At 40.1% G+C, this 19,636-nt stretch overlaps 1 protein-coding gene across 1 annotated transcript in view; it reads left to right on the top strand.

Moving 5' to 3' along the window:
* Positions 1-16,698, top strand: part of EPB41L3 (erythrocyte membrane protein band 4.1 like 3) — a 95,327-nt gene extending 78,629 nt beyond the window's left edge. Inside the window, 13 exon segments of the mRNA XM_017738253.1 lie at positions 1,743-1,778; positions 1,946-2,011; positions 2,487-2,678; positions 5,961-6,035; positions 6,449-6,550; positions 7,309-8,037; positions 8,556-8,678; positions 9,213-9,605; positions 10,645-10,776; positions 11,215-11,313; positions 12,408-12,488; positions 12,753-12,869; positions 14,104-16,698. Of these exon segments, the coding sequence (XP_017593742.1) occupies positions 1,743-1,778; positions 1,946-2,011; positions 2,487-2,678; positions 5,961-6,035; positions 6,449-6,550; positions 7,309-8,037; positions 8,556-8,678; positions 9,213-9,605; positions 10,645-10,776; positions 11,215-11,313; positions 12,408-12,488; positions 12,753-12,863 (2,139 nt within the window). The 3' untranslated portion in view covers positions 12,864-12,869; positions 14,104-16,698.
* The last annotated feature ends 2,938 nt before the right edge of the window (positions 16,699-19,636 follow it).

The raw sequence follows: 19,636 nt of genomic DNA, 5'->3' as shown, positions 1-19,636 counted from the left end.
GCGTGTGCATGTGCGTGCCTGCAAGTGGGAGAGCTTTGCTAGGAGAGTTGAGTTTCCAGTGCTCCCTAGGGGTTCCTCTTGTTTCTGAGTTTGGTTTGGAAGCTGCAAGGCCTCTGCGGTGTGCGGTTAGTGGGGCAGTGGCGGTGTCACCCACGCCAGTGCTGCCCACCAGGAGGGTCGTGCTGGCCAGATGGTTCCCTGGGGTTTTTTGCTTGCTTGTTTGCTCTTATACTCTGAAGCCTCAGTGGGAGAGTGGGGAAAAGACAATAAAAAGCAGTTTTTGAATTTACTGAATATCGGTATTCTCACATTTTAAATGTTTAAGGTTTTTCTTTGATGTAATTTCACACGGCATCTTCACATGTTGCCATCAGTAGTCCAGGTATTCTTTTAAGAGGAGAAATGTAAAATGTTTATATTTTCCTTGCACTGAGAAGCCTCATATCCACAACCTGATACATAGACTGTGCAGGCAAATTCAACCCTATGTGACTTCACTGAAGTGCATATAATGCTTTCATAATTAATATAGTTGCAGCCAAAAACATGAGCTGAATTTCATCTGACATCTGCTAGAAGACAGAGTCTTACCACAAACACTACTCTAGGTTTTCAGAAGGATCTCATTAATGTTTGAGACTGTTAAAATTATCATCAAGGAAAAAATTTCTGTATGACACGTCAGGACAGTTCAGACTCGGCTGTAAATAGAATAAATTTGAACTGAGTTGTAATCAACAGATTTTCCCATTAGTCATTTGTCTAATTAGGACTATATGAAAAATTAACAATAAAATAGCAGCGTGGGCATTAAAAGAATTCAAATGGTGCAACAACATAAAGTCTGTTGAGATGAGTCAGGAGTACAAAATGCTTTGGAGTGCTTCTTCCACTCCATAGCTTCAGGCCTTGAGCCCTCCAGAAAGTAAAATATAATCATAAAATTGTGACATTTCAAATGTTCAGTTTATTACTCAAAAATGCATGTTAATATCCCTAGCTGCCCTCTTTATTTAGAGGAGAAGATACAGCACATCTCAGTTTTCCTTACAGATACCTGATTTTACAAATGTGTGGTGTATTTGCCACCTGAAAATCGCACCCTGGGAAACAGGGCTGCCAGGGCAGTCCTTATGGCATTGCTTTTGAAAATGTGCATCGAAGTGGATGGGATGTGTGTGCCATTCCAGCTGATAGGTCCTGAAAGGATAATACAGGCTATATATGAAATAAAATTGCAGAAATACAGAAAGGGACTAAGGTTAGGGAAATAGCATTTTAAGCAAATAAAAATGTGCTTCCTTCTGTAGAAATTGTTGCAGGTTGTTCGCCCATAGTGAGTTTATGCAAAGCTTTGCTTGTGGCCCAGATTATGTCATATGTGTAAACTCCGGGATTACAGAATTCCGTAGAATTTTCTGTTGCTGTTTGGTCCTAGACTAGCCGTGACCTTGGTGAGAAGGTGCAACTGCTGCTCCATAAATAGAGATCTATGAATGTGGAGCATAGCAATATTTATAAAAGGAAGATGTTTAATACCCCTTTGTTAACAAAAAACAAATTTGAGGAGGTTTGTTCTGCGTTGGGAAAACCGTGCAAAGCCAGTGTGTCTACTCCTTAAACCCTTAATGAAGAGAAAATGGGACTTCTACCTAGTGTGTGTACCTCTCACCAATGTTCATAAAGCCTTCATTCATTCAAGTGGGTAAGGTTTTGTTTTCCAATCTTTCTCATGCTGGCAGTCGGATCAAGAGGAGGACGGAGATCTAAAGGCACAGGTACAGAAACAAAAGGTCTAGATGTTGCTCAGGTATCAATGTTGGAGGTGTTCGCCTCTTCCAGCATGTTACTGTCAGTTCTCTGTGAAGAAATGTGTAGAAACAGCATTTTGTATCCTTTCAATACTGTGTCCCTTACCTTTCCCTTTCTTTTTCACTTCTTTCAGAATAGTCTGATTAAGCGAATACAGGGTGAAAATGTGTATGTCAAACATAGTAATCTTATGTTAGAGGTTGGTATTGGTATATACCAGTGCATGTACGTACATGTGTGTTAGTTTTAGTGGTAAACTGTGGATCTGCACTATGATGCATGAACTGTGTACTCCCACCTGCTAATAGATTATTTTTTCTCTCAGATTATGATGACTCCTCTAACTCGTACTATAAATATCAATATATGCGTGTGCGTATATGTGTGTGCCTCCACGCGCATATGTATGTTTGTTTGGAGCCTCTTTATCAGGTGCAAATTAGAGCCATATGGACAAGCTCTTTAAGAGTATACTTAGACTCACTCGTACAAGATATGCTATGCTGTTCTCTTTCAAAATGCCACATTTTCACAGAGTGTTGTGTTAGTGCTGTGCTCCCCGGCTCCCTGAGCTGTTACTTCCCTCTATACTAACCAAGTTGTGTGTTTTGGCTCTGAAGTTTGGTTGGCTTAGGATGTATCACAAACTGCTCTATTCTTTTAAAACTGTCCAGGATCTAGATAAAACCCAGGAAGATCTGATGAAACATCAGACCAATATAAGCGAGTTGAAACGCACCTTCTTGGAAACCTCCACAGAAACGACTGTGTCTAATGAGTGGGAGAAGAGGCTTTCCACATCTCCCGTTCGGCTTGCAGCAAGGCAGGAGGATGCTCCTATGATTGAACCACTAGTGCCTGAAGAGGTCAGCGTGAGCTGAAAGGCTTCATTATGTATTTGTCTCTTCATTTTTACTTATAGCAGCTCTCACTAGATTAGAGGCCGTAGTTAGAGGCCATTCCCTGTTTGCAGGCACTCCCTTTTCTCAGGACTCAGGCTCTAGCAGCAAAGTTGGGAGGAAGAGCAGATAGCATTAATATATACATATACAAGTATATATAGCGAATGAAATTCACTGGAAGCCGTGTGGCAGAACTGGGTCTCTTTGAGGGTGCAAAATACAGGCGTTGTTACAGGTTCGGTGAGCTTGAGGAAGTCCAGCCATGCGTGAAAGAAACCATGAAAGTGATGGAGAGAAAATTTAAACAATGGTGACTGGTTGGGAGCAGCGGTGTAGTGAGATGGGTGGGGGCTGTGTTGCCAAGCTTGAAAAGAAAATAAAGATTAAAGGGCAGAACTCAGTCTCTGAAGACAGGGAAGAAATAATGATGATAATTAAACCTTCTTGGCCAGTTCCATAAGGGAACTGATGGTTGCTTCAGTCTGCTGGATACCATCATTGAAGACCCAATGCCAATTGCTAAGTGTCTGTGTTTTCATGCAGTGTGCATGTGTGAAAAAATCTTGCTCACTCTGCAGTCTTGAAGTGCTTGTAAGAAACTTGCTGATTTAAAAGCTGGTGTTTACTTGATTTGTAGATAGATAAGGACATGTAGGGGTAGCAAGGCAACATTTGTGTTGCAATAAAATACATAGTGCAGTGTCTTGGCTTAAGTCCAGTGGAGCAAAAAGAAATAAGCTTGTGTGGTCTGCCTGAAAGTTAATTTTTTTTATTCTATTATGAATGGTTTCTGTCTCACAGGAATTTTCTTTATGGGTACCTCTTGCTTTTAGCATTAAAGACCAATAAATGGTCATGAGATTTGTTTCTCTGCCCACAGCACTGATGTAATGTTGTAAGGAACTCAGTGAAAATTGTCTGGAAAGTGTAAATTGAAAGAATGTTCTGCTTTCTCACCATAGAGACTGGTGTTGCAGACCCACAACTCTGGGGAAGGGAATCCCTGGAGGTGTGCAGGTAGCAAGTGTCAGCTTCTCCTCATAGGGAAAGGGATATTGCCAAGGAAAGGGCCCTGACCTCCTCCTCTCCCACATTATACCCAATGGCTGATGCGGGCACCAGATGTGTGTTAGTGTGGCATTCAAGCTGGATTAAAATACCTAAAAAAGCAGACTCAGTGCTCAAAGCTTCCCTTTTGAGGGGAGCACAGAGGAGTTTTAGTGTTGCTCCTACTGCCTTGTTCAGGAATCATAACAGACCCTACAAACAGGTTAGTTTGGTTGTAGTTGAAAACAGAGGTTTATCCTTCTAAAAAGTAAAATTGTCAGTACAATGAACAGGATACATTTATCATAATAAAGATGTAAGGAACAGTTGGAAAGGGTGGCTAGCTGAGCCTGAATCAGAGGATTGCAGGGAAAGCAAATTTAACACCACCCTGTTTAATATTTTTATTACTTTAGGAGTTTAATAAAAAGTTTAAGCACACAAAGTAGTGTAGCAAAGTATTACACAGTTATGTAGGCTTCACCCTGAGGAAACACATCTGAATTTAACCATTCATTTGGAAAGGAAAAGGGCAAGAATTATTCTTATCTGGTATCTCTCCTCTTGCTAGCAGAAGATGACTTGCTCCAAAGCGATGTCCAGTTACTTAAATGCATGTATGTCTTACAGGCATCTAAGTAATCTACATCTGTTTCACAGAACCTCATCTAAGTGAAGGTATTTCTGTGGAAAACTGAGAGCAGACTTGAGCTATCAGAGCCTAACTCTGAGGTGACTTCAGCTGTAGATAACACCTGGTCATCCTTTTGATGGCAATAAGTGGGATGGTTTCAGTTCCCATGTCCTGATGAGAGGGGATTTTTTCAGGAAAAAATTGAAGCCATTCATAGGTCAAAATCAGCACCTTGATGTCTACTAAGAAATGCAGAGGCAGTCAGGATAGTGTAGTGCCTTCTGCTAGTCAAAGAAGTTCTACATTTTGCTTAGCATATCCACTTTAAAAACATGTTCAGTGCTGTTACCTGTAGCTCCTTCTTATAATAAAACAAGAACAGAAGAGAAAAGATGCCTTTTCAAAATGTGGTCTTCAAGTATGTGGCACCTGAGTGTGTTTGGTCAGTGTGACTTTAAGCCTGTCTAGTCACCACTTGGTTTCTTAGAACAAATGGGGAAATACGTTGGTTTCCCTTAGTGATGAAAAACATGCTTTTAAATATTTTCCATGATGGTGGCCAGATAGCTGCAGAACATGAAAGCCATCATATTGACAAACTCCTTGATAGTGTTTAATCTCACCTGGATTGGATCAAACCAACACTTTAGGAATAAAGGAGTTATGCTTCTCATCACAGTCAGGGAGCTGAGCCATTTATCCTTTTCTCTTTCTAGTATCCTATCTTTCTTTAAACTTCTACCTTTTCTCTTGAGTACATGAACCCTTTTATCATGCTAGTCAGAGGACTTCCATTGGCATGTCTATTGAGTACAGTAGCTACTGAAGTCACTAGAAAGGGTTTGGCAGGAAACCCATTTTGCTCTGCAGGGGCTTACTTTCTTTGGCCAAATGACAACAGTGGCCAGCCCAGAAGGTGGGCTCAAAAGGCCTGGGAAATTGAGTCTTACCAACATTTAAAATTTTCCCAGTTGTCCAAGTTAGAGAGATACTATTCTCACACCACTGGGAAAGCACTGACGGGATAAAAGTGAGGAGATTTTGGTGTCACACTACAGGACAATAGGAAAAGTGCTCCTAAGACTTCTAATACCAGCAGGGAAAAAGGGAGAGCTGAAATCTTAGCTGGGCACACCTTCTTCCTGCTTCAGCAGAGAGGGCTGCAGACTCAGGAGAGAGCCTTGCCCAGAGTGAAGGTGGAGGGGCGTGTTCTGGGCTATTGGTGGAAGCTGTGTAAGCTGGCATCAGTCCCAGTTAAATGAATAATATGAAACAAAACAAACACAGTGCATCCACACCTGGGTGATACTCAGTTTAGTGGGTTTTGTGCTACACTTGTGCACAGCATTTGTATACTCATGTCTGCTTTGCGTTCACCATAGAGAGACACTGATTTCACTTCTAACTGGAAACCTCTATGCTGTAAAATGTTCTCTTTAGTTCTGTTTCCTAATTTTCCATGCGATTAATAATTTGTAGAGTAGAGAAATATGATGAGCTACTGTAAAGTATAGTAGACTTTATACCCTCCGTTTACTAAAAATCATTTATTCCCCTGACATTAGACCAAAGAAGAAACAGAAAAATCAGAAAAAATCATATTTTTGCAGAAGGGAGGTACTACATTCCTTGAAATGCAGGTAAAAACAAACAATGCTTCATTGAAATGCAGTCAGAAAGTATGGCAATGATTTATTATTTTATTATCTTTTTCCTTTCCAAGCCTCCCTTTTTATATTTTTTTAATTATTATTATTTCATAAGTTTCAGACAGAGATATAATCTGAGGACCAAATTCTGAGGAATGGGTCCTCTCCAGAGCTTATGGCTTCCTAATGGAGACTGATTTCTCGGCTATTTAGAAATCTTTTTGCACGGTGCTGTTTGGATGTTGTTTGCAGTTTGCATGCATTTCCAGCATAAACCTCACTGAGAACGGTTACGGTGAATGGGGCACTTCTGTCACGAGAATGAGTTTCCTTTATATTGTCAAGTGAATTTAGATTATGCTGAGTGATGGTGAACTTTATATTTTTATTGGTTTTTCTATTAGCCAAGTGTGATAGAGAAGAAGCTGCAGGAAGGAGAATCTGCTGGCACTTTGGTTACTTCTCATCAAATCATTATCCAGAAAAGTATCCCATCATCCCTAGAGGTTATTTTTAATTCATTTGATTTTAAACTACATCATTTGCTTAGTTAAATACAGAAGTTATGGTCCTAAAGTCAAATAACTGGATGCTGATTGCATAGTCGAAGCAAATCACATAGCACGTTTTGCATGAGGGGGAAAAAAGATGCTACAATTAAGTTCCATTCAGAGTTTTTAGTAGTATGCTTAGTTTATACAGTTTGCTGTGTTGTGCTTCTCCATTTAAACAATCCCCAAAGGGGTTGATGTTATTCTAACAAAAACAAGGAAATTCAGTGGAGGCTACAGCTACATACAAATGCATACTATTCTAAAACATCATTAACAGCACGTTTGTAACAACTGGGGTACAGTTGAATGGGCTTATTTGCCCTATTTTTGTAATTTGTTTTTGACTGTAGCTTTGTGAACCACTGTAGTATGTGATTTTTAACGGCAGGTTGATTCCAATCATCATTTTAAATTATGCGCTGACATGCTATCTCGCTTCAAACAAATACAGAAATAGTTTGGCAAAAGTAATATTTTTGGGTCCACATTAGATGGACCACTGAGGAGAGAGAATATGCAAAGAAATCATATTTTGCCTAAGGTGATTCTGTTTATTTGCTTGATAACTGCTGTAAGAAGTGCAATGCCAAAAATTATTATATGCTTTCAGAAGCAGCAGCATGATTTCTTAAAAGTCTTCATACTTTAGTGCTCCTGAAGTACAGATAAACCTTAGATATTCTAATTTAGCTTTTATATCTCAAATATAGGGCACTGAGGATTGGGTTATTATAGACAAAATACCCTCTGAGGTAGTTGATGGTGAATCGGAAAAAAATCTGGCATACAAAGTAGTGACTGTGAGCAGTAAAACTGCATTTCCACCTGAGATATTAAAATCCAGTACCATTCTAATGCAGAGCTTTGAGGACTTGGAAAGTGAAATACAATCCAATGAGGAGAATAAGCAGAAAATGTTCACCCTAGGAAAGTCTTATGATACCGTATCTGGGAAAATTGTAACCATGACAAGTAAAGCTAAAGAGGGCGAGAAAGCAGTACAGCCTTCAGTAGAAACTTTGCAAAAAATGGAAAGGGAAGTGCAAGAATCTGTGAAAATCGTTCCAATAGTGGCCAAGTATGAAATCCTCAAGCCTGTCACTGATGACAAAGCCAGGCGGGGATCTGACGTGCAGAGCCCGAGAAGAAAGCTGTCTGACTCTCTGACACCCATAAAGGAAGCAGAATCTCAGTTGCAAAGCCCTGAAGAGAAGAATTTGAAAAAGACACTAAGGATGGACCAGGATTTGCAGTTACTCAGTACACGGGAAAGCTTACAGCTTGGCAAAGCAGAAAAGCATCTTGGCGGAGAAGCTGTAAAAGCAGGGGCGTTTGCCCGGACAGATAAGAGCCTGTCTGAGTGGAGATATTCCAGAGAACAGCCATTTACCATTGCTACTGCTCACTATGTTACTGAGTCGTCTGCATCAAAAGTGGTGGTAACAAGTGGCTTTGACTTCATGCCACAATTTAAAGATAAAAGCATGACTTTTTCTAGGCAATCCCCTCACACCACCCTACCTTTTGGTTCTCTTGCTGCCTGGCTTTATGTTGACAGCAGCCAACCCAGCTTGTTTTTTTTCTCTCATACTTTGAATCCGTCTCACAGTCTGAAGCAGACATTATATAAGGCTTTCAACCTTTCTGGTTTATGTACTGAAATTTAGTATTGCTGCTGTGGCTTGTTAATAAAAGGGAAAAAAATTAAAAAAAGGTTTGCTTGAACCAGCAAAATGCCAATGCTAACAACTATGCTTTTTAACTATTGCTTACTACAGCCATTATGAATTCGCTCTGATTTATTTTCCCATTCTTTTCCTGTTTCCAACCTCTCCGTGCCCCTGCAACCTTCTCTCCTTTTCCTCCGTCTCTGCCTCTGATTTTGGCAATTAATATGTCTGTGCATATGGGTCTGCCTTTCTTCTGTGTATGACTCTACATTTCTTTGTCTGTTTAGACTAAACAGTCCACCAGTGAAAAAACCTTGGATGGTTCAGATATCTTCACTTTAATAGAGTCCGCCAGAAAACCGACTGAGTTCATAGGAGGGGTTACTTCTACTTCCCATAGCTGGGCTCAGGTGGCTGCTTGATTCCCTCCATCGATGTCATAACCACACACCAATTACTTTTGCTTTTCTATTGTTTCGTGGTTTTTTGGTTTTTTGCACAATTTGGAACTGTATAACTAATGCATGTATTCATGTGTGTTTTCCTTTGTTACAATGGACCGCAACAGAAACTTCCCCAAAAAGAAAAAAAAACCAAACCAAAACAAAAACCAACAAGCAGGTTTCCTCTCATTTCATTTTATTTTGGTCATTTTGTGGGGTGCTGTATTTTGCCTTTGTAAAACTCACACAAAAATACCGAAGAAGAACACTGACATTGAAATTTCTCTTCACTTTTAAAAATTTTGATTCTTGCTTTGTTTTCCATTTTACTGTACTGCTAACATCCTGAGAACGAAAATCCATGCAATGTGGGAGAAATAACTTGGCAAAATACAATGCCCATTTTTTAAAATTTATGTTCACAGTACATTAAGCTGGGGAGCTACTGCAAATAGTGTTGTCTGCTTCTGATGCTGAGAGTTTTTTCCTCCTTCCCTGCAGAGAATAGACACAACGACATCTCAGGAGATAACTTCCAGTGACATGAAGCAAGCAGTTCAGCCGGATCAGGATACAGTGCAGAAGGTTGTACAGGAGACTGTAGTTGTCAAGGAGAGACATGGGATGGAGGTGCATGCAGGCGGGGATCCTGCTAAAGTGGCCGGACTTGCACTGGATGCCCAGGCTGAGGCAGCGTCGGCGGTGGCTGCCGGCATGAAAGGGAAGGAGGGCTCTGCTGGGACTGAGGGGGCGAAGGAGGAAAAAAGGGAGGAGGCTGGGAAAGCCCATACCAAACAGGAAGGAGTCGCTGCCGCTGCTTCATGTGAGCAGGCGGAGGAGCACAGAACAACAGTCCAACTTTCAGAGTCTTTGGAAAGAAAACCTCATTTTGAGGTAACTTGTTGTTAAATTGGTCATGTCTGTGCTGAATTGTGAATGTGGGCAATAGTGGGCTAAGTTAATTCCTGTCATCAAAAGTCAAGTGTGCCCAAATTGTATAATTGCATTTTTACAGCAGGCAGTTTTTGTCTCCTCTTATTTCCTCCTTGTATGTCATCTGCAAGGCTTGCTGCTGGTTTCCATCATTAGCAAAATGCCATGCATTTTTACTTGAAACTGCTTTTCATGCTACAGAGAAATACCAAATTTCATGGCATTTTATGCAACAGATAACAGGATCAGCTGGCATTCTGTTTGGGAAAGTCCATCGAAGTTGGCAAAGTTCACATGTCCTCAAAGACAGGAAATTGTCTTTTCCATGCTTCGTGTGATTATAAATAAGTATACTGTGTCTTAAACAGATCAGGTTCCTTATCTTAGCCCCATTAGAAAAATTTCAAGAGCTGTTTTGTGAGCGTTTTTTTCCCTCAGAAAGAGCTGAACAGACAACTAAGCCTGGGCAGAATTCATTCTCTTGGCATTTTAACAAAAAGTAGAATCACAGATTCTTAGAACATATGAGACTGGAAGGGCCCTCTGGAGTTCATCTGCTCCAATCCACTGATCAGGCAAGGACATCCAGAGTGAGTTGCTGGCCAGGACCATGTCCAGAGAGCTTCTTCTGAATATCTTCAAGGAAGGATACTCCACAATCTCTCTGGGCAACCTATGCCAGTGTTCAGTCACTTTCACAGTGAAAAAGTGTTTCCTGACGCTCAGAGGAAACCTCCTGTTTTTCAAGTTGTGACCATTGCCCTTGTAGTGTTTAGAGCATTTTGGACTTTGTTTTCGTAAAATCCAGGGAAGTGCTAAATGTTGCCAGCATTACATACATGAATGTACCACTGTAATGAAGAGAATTTTCTCCTTTTTTTTTTCTTAAATGCAGAGCACTTTTTAGTTGTTCTTTCTTTTCCTCAAGGAAAAAAAAAATGTTCTGAGAAATCCATAAGCTTTTCTAAATGTTCCAATTCCTTCTCTTTTGTTCACGCAGTCGCCAGTTGTGAAGACTGAGACTATCAGTTTCAGCAGTGTTCCCGCTGGTGGGGAAACCCTTGAAATTTCAACAAAGGAAGTGCCAGTAGTCCATACAGAAACAAAAACCATTACATATGAGTCTTCTCAGGTAAGAAATTCTGCAAAAGACATGGTCTAATTTAATGTGCTCTTAAGGAACCCATTTCTTCACCCATCTTTAAGTGTATGCTTTAGTGTAAGCTTTTCTAAGTTGTTCAAGTATTAAATATTAGCATGAGGAGGATGTATATAAGAATAACTTACCTGAGGATGACTCTCATGTCCTGGTGTAGGGCCTTTTGAGTACACTGATGAAACTGCAGATTTAGAAGCACCGGCTTCTCATTTGTGCTTCCAGAGGCAAAGGAGAGCCTCCAGATGCACAGAGAAATACTGACTCATGGTAACCTAACAGCAGTTACCCCCTGCCATAAGATACTCAATTCATAAAGAACTGTAGAAATAGGGATGTTTAACAGTCCAGTTCTTGCCTCCCTGTGCTCAGGAGCATTTTTTTCAGTGACTGGTTTTCTCTTCTCCTTTCTAGGTGGATGGCAGTGCTGACTCTGAACCAGGTGTATTGATGAGTGCACAAACGATCACATCTGAAACCACCAGCACTACAACTACTACACATATCACCAAAGTGAGTCCTCAGAAAACAGGGAGCTCTTTTTTTCACCAGGGTGTATGCTATCTTAACTTCAGTTCTATGATGTATTTCAAAATGGGGACACATTCTGATACTCTCTTGACAAAATCTTTTAAATTTACCATAAATACGTGTCCTTATTCACCTGTCCTTGGCTATGCTGAGTTGATTAACGCATCATCCAGCGACTTGACAAGATTGTCCTAAACCTTTAGGGTATGTCTAGGCAAGCACAAAACCTTGCTGTACAAAGACACTTGATTTAGCTGCAAATACTACGTGGAACAAGAAAGAGTATAACCACATTGGCATCATATGGTAGCCTGGAAGGAATAATTTGTCTGAACATGAGGCTCCATTGACATGACTGTGCCTTTCAGCCCTGAGATATTAGCCCTGCACGGTGTTGAAAGCACATAGTAAATCTATATCATGTCGCCATAACAGGACATTCAGTCAGCTCAGACACCTTGGCTGTGTTTCTGGGTGGTACCCTGAGGAACCTGCCCACAGCCAGACCAAAATCTCATATCTGCACAGACAAATGGTGTCGTGTGTTCCAGGTTTCAAGGTAGCATTTAAATAACAGTTCCTCCCTAAGCAGAAACTCTCTTAGTGCTGTGACAGCTCTCCTACCAATATTCACTGAGAACAGGATTTCATCTTTCTGCAGTGAAGTTCACCCATTAGTAGATGAGCTATACAAAGGCCACACCACCCTGTATGCCATTCTGAAGCAAGCAGTTGGACTTAACTATGTCTGAATATGGGCTGTCTGTATTCCCATTCTGTTCTTCATGGGACAAATTCGCCATTTTTGGCATACAAGCATCTCTCTTGATCATGTGCAGATTAACTAGAGTCATAAAATTACCTGTGTTGGAAGGACCTCTTGAGGTCATTAGTCCATTCAGAGCACTCAGGCGAACTCCAGACCTGCTCACTTGCCGTCCAGGGTTGTCCCCTCTGCGTGAGCTGTTTGAGCCGTTTTGGTCCAGTCATGAGAGGGTTCCTGCACTGATCATTCTGGGGTTGAGTAGCAGCACTCTAAAGTAAGTTACTGACATGCTGTTGTCCCTCCCATCTAGACTGTGAAAGGAGGCATCTCAGAGACAAGAATTGAAAAACGAATAGTCATCACAGGAGATGCAGATATTGATCATGATCAGGTAAAATCTACAAACTGCTAAAAAGGCTACCCTGAAGACTGCCAAAGAGAACACTTCTAAACATTGCTTCGAGATATTATTCATACTGGCATGCCTTAAATTAAGCTGGAATAGTAGTTAAATCAGTGATGGTATATTTCATATTTTAATCATTTTCCTCATTTGTAAATTGTGTAATATGTCATGAATCTCTCCACCTTGCTACTGATCATGCATGTTCCACCTCCTTTTTGTTTTTGCCCTTCTGTGGTTTCCTTGGGATAGGCGCTGGCTCAGGCAATTAAAGAAGCCAAAGAGCAGCACCCTGACATGTCAGTGACCAAAGTAGTGGTACATAAAGAGACAGAAATCACACCAGAAGATGGGGAGGATTGACCACAGGTAAGAGGACCAGATGATTTTCATAGGCATTTACTGGGCTGGCATGTTGCAGATGTTGTTTTCCTACCATATTTCACCTTTAACTCTTCACTTTCTCTCACTGGCATTTTCAAGTTGCTGGTTATCAGTTCCGATATTTGAAAGTAAACTGTATTTGGCTCTAGACATCTGTCTTCATTAAACAGTGCCAGCTGGAGAGAGATAAACTGCTCATTTGCTTTCCTTGGCTCTCTGAAAAGTCCTCATTGTCCATGCTTTGTTATAGTCTGATTTTCTACTTCTGAAGTCATAAAAAATCTGTTGTCTGCTTTTGTGTCATTTAAGAACAAAAATAATTTGTTCTTAAAGGTGTGCATTTTGGCTTAAAAATGTCAAGGGAAAGACCTACAGCTGCTTTTTAAATGTCCTGTGCAGATATGTTACAAGTTCTGCTTTAATTCCCAACTTGTAAAGGTATGGTCCAACCTGCTTTTAAACGCAGTGAATTAGTTTGTCGGTATTTGGGTGTCTTGGCTTTCCTGTATTCGAAAGAACATTTTATGTTTTAAAGCAGCATTGTTTATCAGGATGAGATGATAATGCAGCTTTTCTTGCGTCAAGCTTTTTCTCAGTAAAGGCATGCTCTCCAATAGTGGCTGGCTTAACAGACGTCTTAATATTCCTATATTTATTCTGTGTGCAGAAACATGTCATGCATACTAACCTGCTATGCAAAAGCTCTTAATGCCAGCACCATTGCACAAATTGCTTTGAATGCTGTATGCAGAAGGGGAAGAAAAAGCTGCTTGTCAGATTTGTTGAATCGATAGCAGCATTTTATTCTTAAAACAATATGTATTCCCTAGCACTTGGTGTAAGTAACAGAGTATAATGCACAGCACCTTTTGAAGCTCTTTGGCTCTCCTGCTTTTGGATATACAGACCCTAAAGAAAACTGAATTTCAGTGTCAGTTATTTATTTGGAAGATGGAACCAGTCACTAAGGAGTGAGTAGCTGTGATTCCTGTGGTATTCTGCTAATTGTTTCAGAGACAGCTCAATGTGCCTTGCTTAAAAGTCTGTTGATGTCACTAATTTGTTCCGTTGGCGTCAGTGGACTTTGGATTTGGTCCAAGTTGCTTATACTGGGATGATGCCATTTTCAAATAGCTTTTCTTATATGAACAAAGTGACAAAATCTCTTTTGCAAGAGAGTAGTTGCTTTGAGTAATTAACTCAGTTCTCTTTTCTGCAGGAATAACCTAGAATGCATATGAATCCAGACATGCATACGAGTAGGAATACGAGAGCCTATACGGAGTCTCAGTTCCAACCTGACTGACTTGTATCTGTCTATGGAAAATTTCACTACAGAAGAATTGATCTTGACCGTTAATAAAGAAACTGGCAGAGATACCTTCCCATAGAAAGCAATCTGAATCAGCAGCAGTTAAACAATATTGCATGAAGCAACAATAAAATTACAGAAAAGCAGCATTTTTAATTTTCTTAAAATGTCTAAGTTTTCAGCTTTACCTGCACGTTCATAAACAATATAAACAGTGATCTCATGTAACACATAAACAGTTCATGCCTTTCACAGTTTCTGAAAGTATAAACAAATTAAAATTTGTTAGGTGGCCAGCCTTTTGTTTACGGATATTGTAAATGAAGATTACCCCCAAAATGCTAGAAGCTGTATAGGTACTGTGTATAATGTTTTACCACACATTAGATGTGCCAATAACACAGTTTATTCAGTAAACAACTTGAATCTTATATTTGTTTCATCTGGTTTTATTACTGCCCGATAAACGATGATGAATCTTTACTCTTATCAAAACATTTAAATGCTTACAAAGTGTGCTTTGTATACCTGACTGAATACCTTATGAGGTAGTAATGATTTTAGTATATTAACTTTAATGATTTTTGTCAGCATTGTTCAGAGTCAGCTTCCAGTCACCCTTCACAGATCCTAACCTTGTAAATTATATGTAGTTATTTTGGAGGAAAAGAAAAAATCTGTATTTTACTTAGTTTGCAGCTTTAGAAAATTATTAATCTGAAATAACCGTGATGGTTTTCTATTGATTTCCCTTTTGTTCTCAGAGGAAAACAAAAAAAAATCTGTTTTGAGAATCTGGTCAGCATTTACTATCTAGTTCTGAGTCAAGCCTTAACCTGTACAGAACGTCCACTGAAAACTCGTTAGTGTCCAGCTCTAATACCCACGGAAGGGATAGCGTCCATTACACTGTCAGCTGCATCACAACACATGGTGAATGTATGTTTCTGCATAGTGAAATAAAAGTGGTAAATGCATCCGAAATTGTATTGTTCTGTGTCTAAAAGCACCTAGTGGTTTTTAATATTCAAAACATCAAAATGTTATGTTTGTAAGACGCCACAGGTTTTACTCATGTGCACAGTAGATGTGTTTTGTCTTCAGCGGCTGACACTGCACTGTGCAGACAGTGGGAGTTAGCAGAGAATCCAAAGGGATGACGATGTTCACCTTTGGGCATATGGTGTTTGCAAAGGAAAAGGACTGTTTGGTTCCTTCTGTTTTCTCTGGTTGTGTAACATTTCACCGAAGCTGAATGAAGAATTTTGTCGTTGCTTAGAAAGTAAAGGCCAGTAGCGCTTGATCCAGATCCACTCTCTTTTTGTATTTTTGCTCTGAAACATGGATAAAATTCTCTTTAAAACAGTTCCTTTTCTTTCTTTTTTTTTTTTTTCTCCTTTGCCACATCTCACTGACACTCCCCTGGTAGTTTAAGAAAAATTTGTAACAATTAGTTCACCCTTCAGTCTGTGTTTCCTTGCAGGATTGAAAGACAATGGGTACAAGCAGACTTTTCAGGACATAAAGGGCCAAATTTGCCCTTCGTTGTTTACACGGGGCTCCCTCCCACTGAAGTGAATGGATTTGCCTTCAGTGGAGAGCAGGATTTGACCCAGTGACTTGTTAATAAATGTTTATTTTCATAATTTAGAAAGAAAAATAGTATATATAGAGAGAATAACCTGTAGATAATAATTAAAAGTAATATCCCAAGGCTTTTAAAGCTTTGCCCTTAGTCTCCAAAACGTCTTCCTTCCACCAGCCATTCTTCATGCCTTTAAATCCAGAGTGCTAACAATGTAACCCCTCCCCGCACCGCTGTCATTGTTACCTCTCGCCTAATGACCGACGCAAAGCTGATGGTCTGTTGTGATCTTTGATGGCCCTCTCCTCCACCTGCTAGTCCAAGACCATCTCTGTTCTCATCCCCCTGAGTGACAGTGGGCTCAGCTCTCTGGTGCTGCTGGTGCCCAGCGGCAGCCGGGAGTGGAGGAGGTCCTCACCCTGTCTTGGCCGATGGCACACCAGGTCCTCGCTACTGCATCAGGAGTTTAAAAATAGACTCCGAAGCCATATTGATGCTCCCTCAGGTGCCCCTCATGTTGTCAGCTAAGAAACAGCATTGTATTACCTCAGAGAGACATGAGGCGATCGCACAGCCTTCTCTCCAGAGTTAGCATTATATTTTAGCATGGCTTGAGGAGATTGTACTCTGGTGATCCTGCACAGTATGTACGCTGTCTAAAGATATTGTATTGTAAGAAGTTAGTCTCCTTGGAAAGGACACTCACCACTAAGATACAGCCTAAGCGCATATAACCTATGAGGAGATGAGAGTGGACAGGCAAGGACATCTCAGTGCCGCTGTTGGTAGTAGACCCTTGTTCGGGGAACGGTTCCTGGAAGTGATAGCTTTGGTTTTTGTTAGAAACTGTTTCTTGGGTTGTCTGCCTAATGCTGTGCCACATGAAATAAAGAGCACCTGCCTGTTTCTACCAACCATCCTTTGTCTCTGTCTCTTCTCATTTATTGTTGGTCTTTGTCTGGATTCTTGACATAAACCAGCCTAGAAAACAAACCATTAGGTAGTGTATTACTTGTGGGCAGCATTACCAACACAGACACCAGCATGGGAGAAAGCCTTACTTGCTACAGCTGCAATCCCAGCTTCAATCTGAGAGAACTGCCTGCTCTGAACCACTGTGGGAAGGGCTTTGCACACCAGGCAAGAATGGGCATAGGAAGTGATCACACCAATCGTGACCATTACACATACAGAAAGAGTGAATACATCATGCTGACATTTTTTAAGACTGTTTGGAATCCCTTAACATTTATCCCCCCTTAAGTTTTTTAAGGCTGTCTCATCACAAATGGCAAGTAATGCTGTTTCTGTGCTCAAGCAATTATAAAAAAAATTAATGAGCTGCTAAATCCATATACTAGATCAAAGCAAGGGTTTAAGAGCTTAGCCTTATTTCTTCCCAGAGCAGATTTAGGCAGCTGGTAAGATGATGTGCTTCATTTGTACAACAAATTGTATCTGCTAATATGATAGTTCCTCATAAATAGTTCTTTATGGCATATAAATTGGACATTGAGTCCAGGCTTCAGTTTGGCAATCACACTGACAAGTCTTGCTGCAGGTTTCTTGCCTTACACCAAAATAATTCTGTCAGTTAAGATCAGAAAGCCCATTTACAAGCTTCACCTTTACATCTTCCCTCTTCACAGATAATAAGGATGAGATAAAGAAATGCACTCCCCTTTTTTATATTGGAACAATAATGGTTGAGATTCTGCAGAACTAGGAATCAAATCATTCTTTTTAATACTGTTTCCTAGTTATTAAAAGTTTGTGACATGCCTGAGGCAATGCTGAGATCTCCTGCAGTCCTATATAGATCCCAAGTGGTGGTTTGAGGTACTACGGATGGACTATGGGTGGACAAGTGGATAGCTATGAGAAACACTAACTCCATTGTTTATGTTATTTTTAAAGAAATAAAATTAAGCACTTTTTTTAAATCTATAGATTCCAAAGGCTGTGTCAGTCCTACACTGCAAATAGTGGGTTGCTGTGTCTTTTGTCACTAATTTTATGCGACATCAGCAAAGAGTCTGTCCGTGGTTGCTCCAATCCCTCAGAGCAACACAAAATACCAGCCTTCCTAATAAAAACTCGGTCATACTTAAAAAGACTTATTACTTATGCATCTTTTATTTCCATCTCGAGGATTTACATATCAATAAACAGTGGGGCATATTGTTGTTAGTTTTTATATAAAAATATTTTCCACAAGTTCCTCTATTCACTAACTGTAACCAGATTATTCCATTACCTTGGACTACTGTTAGCCCCTGTTCAAACTGTACATTACTCTGGTTTATGCCATTTGTTTCTACCTCCACCCTGTTTTCTGACTCCTGTTCAACATCAGTCCTGCTCCTCAGCTAGAACTAATGCTTCCTGTAAAGGCTCCTGGAGCAGAATTTCAAAAATCCTTGTTTAAAGGGAAACATATATGAATCCTTGTTTAAGGGGAAGCAAATATGCTCAAATTACACGAAAAAGTCAGTCAACTTTCTTCCATCATCTCATGTTCCCAAATTCAGCTATAACCTCCATAAATCAGTGACCTCACCCTTGCAGCTGAAATGACCATCACTCACTGTAAGTAGTATTAATGGCCTGTCTTTGAGCATGACTACAGTGACATAAAGGGGAAAAGAAAAATGAGAGTTCTGACACTAGAAATTGTTTTCATTTTTAAATACACTAGATTTTTGTCTCTACAGTCTACCAACTCTACTTTCTTCAGTACAAAACTTAAATTAAGGACCTTTTTTTCTTGGGTGGGGTGCGGGTTTTTTTGTCCAGAGTTTACTAGGAATTTCTTTTTTATTTTTTAGAAGTATCTTTGCTGTCTGCTGTGGTGAGGTGTACCATGACTCTTGGCTTCTGTGCACAATCAAAGCTTGGGCAATGTCAACTAATAGGAACTGCAAAAAAGCAGATCCCAGAACATAAGCAGCTTTTGAGCTGCCTGAATTACTACCCAGAGGGTGTGTTTCCACACAAGCCTTGCCTTACAGTGCACGTGTAAAGTACTGGGCATGTGTTATTCGGTGGATAATCCTGGGTGGCTGTAGTGTAAGACACAAGATTAGAAGAAGCACATTAAAGGGCTCAGGGAAGGGTGTATCATAAATTGTACAACAATGCAAAGAAAAAAAAAGCAATATATCTGAGTTGACAAAGCAAATAATTAAGAACTTTCAAAGCCTTTTCCAGTAGGAACAGTCCAGCTAATATGATGTTTCCTTAAATCAAGAGTGTTACTAGCCCAGATGTCCTTTCTCAGTGGATTTAGAAGGCTGTTTCTTAGACATGTTGGTTTTCTGGCCAAACAGTTGATAGATTTGGCATATGAAGGCTTCTAAAGGCATTTATATTCCTGAAGTCCAATGTCCAATCAATACACAACTTAGATGTGAATCATGTTGTATAGTCACAGAGGTGGTGACAGTTTAACCACTCATCTTTAGACCTCCTAAATCCTAAGTTACCAGACTAACACACACATTTCCACAGAACATTATTTGTTCTAAAAGTATTTTGATGAAATCATCCTTGAATATACATTAAACAATGGATTTTTATTTTTGGTTTGTTTCTTTCCATTCAAAATGCCATGTGGTGATTGACATGCAACAAGATTTTTTTCCTGCAATCAGATGAGATGTCAGTACAGGTACTTTTTGTACTATCATTCTATAAAAGGGAACACCATGAAAATACTGCAGTATGTGGCCTGATATCACAGAAATAAAGGACTGTCTTGAATACCTGTGTGATGTGCTTCTTGTGATGAGGAGACTTCTGCAGACTCAGGGAAAACAGTCTGTAATAGTTATCCCACCACTTCCGAGTTATTTT

Source organism: Corvus brachyrhynchos, unplaced genomic scaffold, assembly GCF_000691975.1.
Source record: "Corvus brachyrhynchos isolate BGI_N302 unplaced genomic scaffold, ASM69197v1 scaffold106, whole genome shotgun sequence".
Lineage (NCBI taxonomy): Eukaryota > Metazoa > Chordata > Aves > Passeriformes > Corvidae > Corvus > Corvus brachyrhynchos.
The sequence above is the reverse complement of the archived record's forward strand: the minus strand, read 5'-3'. Positions and strand labels throughout refer to the sequence as shown.